Source organism: Scylla paramamosain, chromosome 2 (assembly GCF_035594125.1).
Source record: "Scylla paramamosain isolate STU-SP2022 chromosome 2, ASM3559412v1, whole genome shotgun sequence".
In the NCBI taxonomy this organism is placed as follows: Eukaryota; Metazoa; Arthropoda; class Malacostraca; order Decapoda; family Portunidae; genus Scylla; species Scylla paramamosain.
In genome coordinates this window covers 1,160,001-1,169,419 of record NC_087152.1, presented here as the reverse complement: position 1 = coordinate 1,169,419, position 9,419 = coordinate 1,160,001, and the positions used below count along the sequence as shown (strand labels likewise).

At 47.4% G+C, this 9,419-nt stretch overlaps 1 protein-coding gene across 1 annotated transcript; it reads right to left on the bottom strand.

Moving 5' to 3' along the window:
• Nucleotides 1-6,005: 6,005 nt before the first annotated feature.
• LOC135106403 (uncharacterized) lies at nt 6,006-7,575 on the bottom strand. The gene has a single exon (XM_064015399.1). It carries the CDS (start codon nt 7,553-7,555, stop codon nt 6,101-6,103), a length of 1,455 nt encoding a protein of 484 aa, XP_063871469.1. The 5' UTR covers nt 7,556-7,575; the 3' UTR covers nt 6,006-6,100.
• Nucleotides 7,576-9,419: the final 1,844 nt, after the last annotated feature.

Here is a 9,419-nt window from a genome sequence, read left to right as displayed (position 1 = left end):
TCATGACCGGACTATTGTTAGAGTATAGAGAATTTCATATCTCGACTTGATGTTGTGAAACTGTTACCTGAAATTCTTTGGACGGCATTGAAAAACCACTGCGCGGATCTTGTACCGTTGGCTTGAGGATCACGTGTGCAAGGTTACATTTATTATGGCAAGCTTGGAAATATTGTCCTAGGCTGGAATATAGTGACGGAATAAAAAAAAAAAGAAAGCTTCTTAGAAAGAAAATGTTGCCTCCGCCACCACCACCAACACAGCCACCCTCGCTCTCTGGTCGCTGCCGTGGTCATGTTCTCGAGACCAAGGATTCTTTGTCCCTACCTTTTGTCTCCTCCGAAAGATGTTTTGCGAAGCAGTGGTCCAGGTCCCATCTGACCCCCTATCTTGCCCCCGCTCTCCTTTGTGTCAGAGGGAAAGGGAGTATAAGTACAGGGGGGAGAGGGTTGGCGCAGGGAGAACATTGCGTGGGCGCGTGTGGCGGGCATACTGAGCAGCAGCGGCCCAGGGTAGGGGGAGGGGCGGCAGGATGTTGGGGAGTTAGACTTTACTTTGTAACTCAAGCAAGCCTGCAACAGTCCAAGGAAGACTCCCTGGGACTATAATGTTATCTCCTGGTCGCTGGGCTTCTTATCATAATATTCCATCGTCAGTGATCGCCGCCTCTCGTTTGTATCGTAAACACGCACTTTTTATTCTCCACTTATTGTCCTTCACTTTTTTTTTATTCTTAGTCATTTTCTTTTTTTACTCCCTGGCAACAGCAAGCTTTTTATCAATGTCGTCTTTCATCAGCGCAGCACGGGGCGGGCTTATCGCTGTCCGTGCGTTGGCATTGCTGGGAATGTGTGAGTAGTGGCGTGGCCTCCACTTGTCTGTCCAGGCACGCCACGCTCGGCCAGAAATATCCTGCCGCACGATACGTATATAAAAATACTGTTCGTTTATGAAAAGAATACTTAGAAGAGATTCACGTCCACCGCCGAATTTCATCATCAGGGTACACTGTCTGTTTGTTTGTGACTTTTCTTTTACTTTTGTGCTGATGATGAAAGGCTTACACATTTTTTTTTTCATTAGATAATTCTTTTTTGTTTATGTCTTCTATCATTATATTTTTTAATTGATTGTTCTGTTTGTTGATGTTGTTGTTGTTGTTGTTGTTCAATTTATTGTTGTTGCTGTTATTGTTGTTGTTGTTATATTAATTGTTTAGTTTGTTGTTTTTGTTATTGTTGTTGTTACTATACCGTTCCCCTTCCTCCTCCTCCTCCTCCTCTTGCAACTACTACAACTTCTACTACTAGTACTACTACAACTACTACTATATCAACAAAAGAGAGGTACTGCTCAAGAAAATAACCGTAAAGTGAATGATAAGTAAATAACAGAATGAACAATAGCAATAATGATATAATAATAATAATAATAATAATAATAATAATAATAATAATAATAATGATAATAATAATAATAATAAAAATAATAATAACAATAACAATAATATCAATAAGAAGAGGAGGAGGAATAAGAAGAGGAAAAGAAAGAACAGCAACAACAGTACAAAGAGAGAGAGAGAGAGAGAGAGAGAGAGAGAGAGAGAGAGAGAGAGAGAGAGAGAGAGAGAGAGAGAGAGAGAGAGAGAGAGAGAGAGAGAGAGAACAGCAATGCCACTACCTAAAGTGTCTATCTTCTCTCAGATTTGAACCTTTACTCCCACCTGAGTTCCGGGCCGCTTATCTGGCAGGCTGGGTCAGGCAGGTGTGGTGGTGCCTCGCTCGGAGGAGGAAAGGAGGGGCGACGCAGATTACTATGTATGTGTTTATCATCAAATTGAGCCACCACCAGAAATGTTATAAGTGTGTAACTTGATAATTTACCCTCCTCCAGACGAGCGTGGGAGAGGAAGGTGAAGGAAAGGATGGTTGAAGAGGCTTGGAATTTTCAACAGTACTCGTAAACGGTGGAATGAGTTATCAGAGAACCCGGCGGAATTTAGGTTGAGATGGGAAAGATTAGAAGGGAAATAAGAGACGGGATTTTTAGGAATGAATGAAAAACAGAAGGACGTAGACGAAGCGCATTAATGTGAAGGGAGAAAAAATGAATACATAAAGGGAAAGGGTAGACAGCACGGAAGGATAGGTAGAAAAGCAGCAATAATGTAGGAGGAAGGAACATGATGAAGAAGGGACGAAAATGCAGAATGGAAGGTGGAAGGTCAGGTAGGGGGGAAAGGGCACGACGGGAATGAAGGAGGGGAGGGAGGGCCGGAGGGAAGGGAGGGAAGGAGGGAGGGAACTGAGGCATCTTCCCTTAAACTCGTTCTGGTCGTTGCGTCGTAAGCCTAATTATGGCGGGTCAGGTAGGCCGGTCGGCAGGTGAACCCTTTATGCCCCATCCCGCTTCCCCGTCACGTCCTGACCCCCACCCCGCTCCCCACTCCTTCTCTCCGCCCATCTGCACCCTCCCCGCCCCCACCCCTCTGCTCATGCCTTCACCCTGATCCTTAAGGACCATTCCTGGTGTCGTGGGATACCCACACGCCCACACGCCCGCACGTCCGCCACACTCCAGCATACGCCTGCCCGCCCATGTGTTCTTTGGCCTTACTCGACACTCCCACACGGCTTACGCCTGCACCCTCCCACATGCCAGCACGCCCACCGCCCCCTGCCCCCTGTCTCCTCAACGCCCACCGGCTTCCTCGGCCATATGGCCCCTAACGCCTCACATTCACATTCTGTATTCGAATGAAGCAGAGACGGATGAGCTTCACTCTGTCCTTGACACCTCAAGAATGGGTTGCTGAAGACGGAGATGGTGTTTGATTGCTTGCCTCGTTCCTTGCTTTGCGACGGCGATCGATGCGAGGATTCGTTCTTCGCTTTACTTTCCCTGCTGCCTGACGCTGGTTCGTTAGATTCTTTTGTTTTCCTGCCCTGCAATTTGTCGCTGAGATCAACTCCACATTTTAGCTTGCAGATGTTTTGGAGATCACAATGCAGGTCTCGACGCAAATAACAACGGCCATGAGAACGCCATGAGTGTTGGTGCTGAGCGGCGCCGCGTCCCTCTGGTCCTCTGCGTGGAGGCAGAGACAAGGGTTGGCCCACCAGGGTGTTTAGGGCAGATTTTATTCAACATCTGTTGTATCACAGCCTTCCAGTTGTTGGTGTCGTTTTTCAAAGAACTTGAGTAATTTTTGATAGTATAGATAGTGCCAGTTCACCATACTGTATTTCGATAGCCTCAGTGATACTGTCCGGCCAACCAAACATCCAGTCGATGGCAGATAACCTGCACTCCTCCACAAGATAACATCGGGCGGGTTGCTATCGGCCTGGAGGGGTGAGAAATATATAACTCCGCCACAAATCCTCTCTTGCAATATATTGTGATTATAGACCCTTGGCGGTCATCCTCCAATCTATCCCTCCATCCCTGCCACCATCCCTCGGACTCAGGCCTCGCCCCTGCCCCGCTCCGCCGCTGCCGTCACCCGCCATCGCAGTCTTGTTACCGTCTTTTGCTGCCCCACACCACTACTTTCTCCCCCCTGCCCACTCCTGTGTCTCGCCGCTGCCCGACCACCGGTTGTTGCCATTCATTTGCCATCCAAGACGCCTCTCTTTCTCCATATTATTCGCAAGATCTTTATACAACAACAATCTTTTCTCCTCACGTTTTTCTACAATGACTAAAATCCACCAGCACCTGACCCTCTGCCTCCTCGCTGCCACTCCTTCCACGACCCCGGCTCGTACCGCCAGCCCTCTCAGTGTCCCTTTGCCGCCACAACCCCATTACCACCATTCTTTAGCCACCCCCCTCCCTTAGGCCCTCGCTAAAATCCTCCCATTTGATTTCAGGATACCCAGAAGGCCACACCAGCCCTGTTCGTAAAGTGCTACACTTGTCCCCATAATTAGCAGCTCCACGCCCTTCGTAAAGCAAAGTAAATATGACTTTAGGCCTCTTATGGTTAGCTTCCCTCCAGCACGCGAGGAGCAGTAACCAGTAACCATCCCTTAAACACCTCCTATGTGTCCAGCCCCTCGCGGCTCCACTTAAAACCTTTTGGACTTGCTGGCCACCACTCCTGGATTCCCCTAACCTCCATCCTCCCTGCTCTTTAACATTATCTTATCTAGTCCTCCTTGCATCACTCTCTGGACGGCTGCCGTACACCAAGCCTTCTCTCCTCCCGCAGACTTCTTAACGTCCACCCTTCCTCTAAGAACCTTCATTGCACCTTACTTCCCCATTCGTCTCCTCCCAGATCCCCCATTCTGTACACTCCTCGCTCCTGCACATCTGAAGACCCTTTTTTCCCGATAACCTCTCCTCCCTAGGGCGGGTGAGGAAGTGGAGGAGGGTGGAGAGAGAGGGACGGAGAGAGGAGGGAAGAGTGCAGTGAGAATTGTTTTTGGCCTCAAATAGGGCAAGATTACAGGTTCCTCCCAGGTTTTATAGGGAGGGAGGAGCGACGCACAGGGCGGGGCAGGCATAAGACAGGATGTAGGGTAAGAGGAACAGGCAGCAGACAGGAATGTAGAGTAGAAAGAGGAGGGGGAGGAGGAGGAGCAGGAGCAGGAATTTTTGACCGAGATTATATTAGAGCGGGAAGTAAAAAAAAGGTGGAGGAACAGGTAGCTGGGAGGAGGGTGAAATGATATATATTTTCAGTATGAGAATGAGAGCAAATAAAGAATCGTAATGAAGACAGTTATTCCATGCGGTTCCTATGATTTACTTCCATACAATTTGATCAAAAAAATTAATATAGGTACATAAGGCAGAAAATAATACAGCGAGAATAACGATGAAGGAGAAACGAGGAATGTGGACAATGAAGATGGCAAGACAAAAATTCTTTTCCTCGTTGAGGAAAAGAATGGGAAGGAGGTTGTAGAAGGAATTAAAAACTGTCACCCGTTACCAATGAAACAACAAAAGCAAGGGGGAGTAACTTTCAATGGCACAAGACTAGCGAGTGAATGAACGGCCCATCATACCTACAGTCAGACCAGTAAGACAAAACACAGCGTAACTCCACAGAGAAGAGTACACTCCGCAACGCTTTCTCCTGCTATGTAACTTATCAATTTGTTCATCTCCGTTAGAAGGAACAATTAGGTACCGCGACCATCTCAGTAACTCCTCCATTAATTAACCTGATAAAAGTCCTGCTCTCTGCCTCTCCTCCTCCTCCTCCTCCCCCTCCTTCCCGTCCCTGTACCTGTACCGACACACACACACACACACACACACACACACACACACACACACACACACACACACACACACACACACACACACACACACACACACACACACACACACACACACACACACACACACACACACTCGCACACACACACCTTGCTCCTCTCGTCCTACTCTCATCCCTGTCTCGCTGGGCCAGGCGTCTAGGTGAGTCAAGACAAGAGTTTACACACCTGCGAACCTTTTTATCCTCGTTACCGCTGCCAGACTGACCTGCGTGTTGGTAGTGGTGGTGGCGGTGGTGGTGGTGGTGCCTGCTCCTTGTATGTGCTTTCCCCTGTCCTTCTGTCCGTCTGTCCGTCTGTCCGTCAGTAGATCAGTTAGTTTGTTCATATGTTAGTCTGCCAGTCTGTTCCTTCCTGTCCGTCTGTCCCTGTCAGTGCGAGTCTTTATGGCTGTGTTTACTGCCTGTGTTTGTTTGTGTGTGTCACTTGGGGAAGGTGTTTCTCTTTCTCTCTCGAAGAAAAAAGAGGAAAAAGAAGAAGAAAGAGAAGGAAAAGGAAAAGAAGAAAAAGAAGACGAAGAAGATGATTGTAATGAAAAAAAGAAAAGATTCCCGCTTCATAAAAGTTAAAAGTAAAATTCGAGACCAGTGTTGAGAAAGAGAACACATCTTAACTTTGTTTATTCCATTATATCACAAATGTTTTGGTGATCGAACACTACAGCACGGCCACATCTAAGGAAAAGACGCTATTCTGAGTTACAAGTCAATTCAGAAATTCAGAATGATAATAATCCTTGCAAAGAACAAATTTGAGGACTGAAAAAGAAATCACAAAGGAAACCGAACATATTAAATTCCTCGTCAACCGAAGAAAGGAACTGATTTCCCTAACTTTCCCATTTTTTTGTGTTTCCCAACCTCGTACCTCAGGAAACTTAAGCAATCTCGAACTCTCAAGTCGAAACTCTTCTCGAAATCAGGAGCGCGGAGGGGCATGTCCGGGTAGATGGCGTTGTGGTACTGCTCAGGCATCATCTTGCCCTGGTACACGAGGTTAAAGTACATCGACATGAGATAGTCTTGCTGCCACCTCCACAGGGCCTGCTTGGTGGGGCGCAGGAAGGTCCAGCGGGGACAGGCGTGGGTGCCGTTGAACATGATGTAGTCTCGTGGACAGTCCCGCACGGCTTGGGATGCGAAGGCTGTGCCGGTGGAGTACCTTCGGATATTGATCATCGTAGACAGTGTGATGAGAATTTGAATCATGTCTAAGATGCCTGGCCAGAAAAAAGGGTAGATTTTTAGTAGTTTTTCTGCACAGCCTTTATCTCTAAACGGGAGGTAGTCATCAGAAATGTGATATATAGCATTCCGCATCTTCTTTATTTTCTCTTTGAAAGGAACCTTCGTATGCATTATAGAATAGTCTTCAGTCTCATACCAAGTTTTGTAGTTTGCCAAATAATTGACGACGTTGTTGTGGTCACAAAGGGAGCCTTCCTCACAGCAAGTAATGGGAAATGGCCCACTTCCCCTCACCCGCCGCAGTCTGATCCAGTCCTGGTAACTGTGAAACCCGCAGCATTTAAAGTTTTCCTGGATAGTATCGATGAATTTTCTCGCCTCTACGGAAGTGTAGTATTCGTCGATGTTATTCATGAAGTCATTGTATATCATGTTTTTGTACACGGCGGGGTAAGTGAGGCTGACTGTCATCTGGCCCAGCAGCACCAGACACCACAGGGGTGCCAGGTGCGTCACCAGCAGCATAGAGCGACTGTCCAGCCTCCACCACCACCACTGCGCGTCACCAGGCGAGCCTCCGTTAACAGATGTGAAGTGCAACATTGACAGGTACACTACAGAGGCCCAGACCAGCGTGATGTGATACCCACACTGGTGCCACAGTCTTTCATATTTATCAAGACTAAGGGGCTCAGTGACTTGAAATGACTTGTAGGCGTTGTGAAGTATTACCTGCACCATAATCAGCATCAATCCTGCGTAACATTGAACTCTAGCTGTGCGTAGAGCTTGCTCACGCTGGTTTATGTCCCATGTGATCACCCTTCTCTCCAGCACGTACCTGACGAGCCAGCGCAGAAAGCCGCCCGCCTCGGCAACCTCGTCAACCTCGTCATCCTCGCCAAGTTGGCCGACCTCGACAGCCTCGTCACCTTCAATCATCCTGTGTTCGTTGGTCTTCTCAGCCTCAACACTTGATACTCTTGAGCTTCTCTCCGAGCACCTCACTGTAGAAAGCCGCCTGTATTCACTGTAGCAGTTTCCTGAATTGTTAATGAAATGGAAATACATATAGATTCAAACTCATGCACGCCTCCCCCACTCTCCCTTGCGCTGGAGTGAAGGGGAGCGTGTTGCCGCTCTGCGTTACGTGCATTGGTAGTAGGGATAATGTGCCTGAGGGGAGTTTGTGGGTTTAATATGCATATAGGCACGTGTGTGTGTGTGTGTGTGTGTGTGTGTGTGTGTGTGTGTGTGTGTGTGTAGCTTGTGTTGCGAATCATTTTTCATTTCATTGTTCTTTCTTCAGTAACTCTCATACGTACAATTGGGAAAGACCGCCCACGTTATAATTTCAGGCTCTCGCTACGCGTGTATCACATTTGCTGTAAGTGTTCGTAGCTTAAGGGTAAGCAGTAACATTAGCGAAGAAAGTGTATGGCGTAAGATTTTCCACCTTCGTAAATTAAAACATGTGCTGCGTTGTTGTTAAATTCTTTATGCATTTAGATCGAGTCTTCCCCGCGGCCTACTAGTTATCTCGAGACTCCTGTGTTTTGCTTCAGGGTAGCAGACGAGGCCCAGACCGCTTTCCTATAGGGGTCCTGGAGCCGAGGGAGAGGGAGGGGTGGCCAGCGTCGGAAAGCGCACGCCCATGTGTGCCGCAGCTCAGTTACCCTCACAAAAACTCGTCTACTTTAGGACCTGTTTCATGCCGCAGTCCTGCAGGAGAAATGTCCTAGCCAGAGGCAGGAAAGGACCATGTCCTATTCAGTACCGCAAGGGTTACACTTTCTAGAGCACCGCATACAAGAACCTCCCTTATGGTAATCTGTATGGGGGTTATGCATTGGCACGTTCATTCAAGTAACCCTAATATTTTACTTCTCTGCGTGTTATTTTCTATTTCAACTAATCGTTTGGGAGGACATTAAGCTGTCTCGGTTTCATACGAGCAAATCTTGAGCAGCACTGTGTTCGCTGCACCTTGCTGGACACGGCTACAGCTACACCACCGCCGTGTGCTGCTGCGGCGGCTGCTCCTGCGAATCTGGGTTATCCCTGCTGGGGTGACGCGTGGCGGGGGCCGGGGCGGGGAGGGGAGCAGCGGGCGCAGACGTGTAGGAGTGTGTAGGGGCAGAGAGGGACACGGGGGAGTGGGCAGGGGTCAGGAAGAACGCAGAGGCTTGGGGAGGAAGTATGGGGAGCAGCAGGTGGCGGAGGGAGGCGCAGGGAGGGATAATGATTACGGTGGTTCTTGATTAAAATGCATAATTCAAACAGAAGCTGTCTGTTTACTCAAGAAAATACATATACGAACACGCACACTCATAAAAAAAAAAAACACAAAATCACATTCATACAAACATACATGCATAAGCACATACATACCAGGAAAAATACAAGCACGCACACACACACACACACACACACACACACACACACACACACACATACTTTCTCCTCATTTAGCATGCCACCGGCCAGCGGAAAGAAACTAAGCAAAAAATTTCAACCTGAAAACCCTCGCTGGCGTCATTCATAAGTAAGGTCTGCGCTGGAACCTTTACTGTAAAATCCTGAAAAGGTTACGGAAAAGGAAGTAGTATTAATATTAGTAATAGTAGTAATAATTGTTTGGTTTTGGTGGTGGTGGCCGTAGTTTTAGTGGCAGCATGGTTATCTGTAGTAGTAATAGTGGTAGTAATAGTTGTTGTTGTTGTTGTTGTTGTTGTTGAAGAAGTATCAGTAGCATCAGTACTAATGACAATAAAATTCACAATATTAGTATGAAAATAATAATGATAACACGTACTTCTGATGAACGAATAACAATAAAAACAACAAGGTCGAGAACGAAAAAATAAAAAGACCAGTTGAAGGAAGAGACCAAGAATGATGAAGCGAGGGATAAGCAGAAAGAACAGGAGGGGGG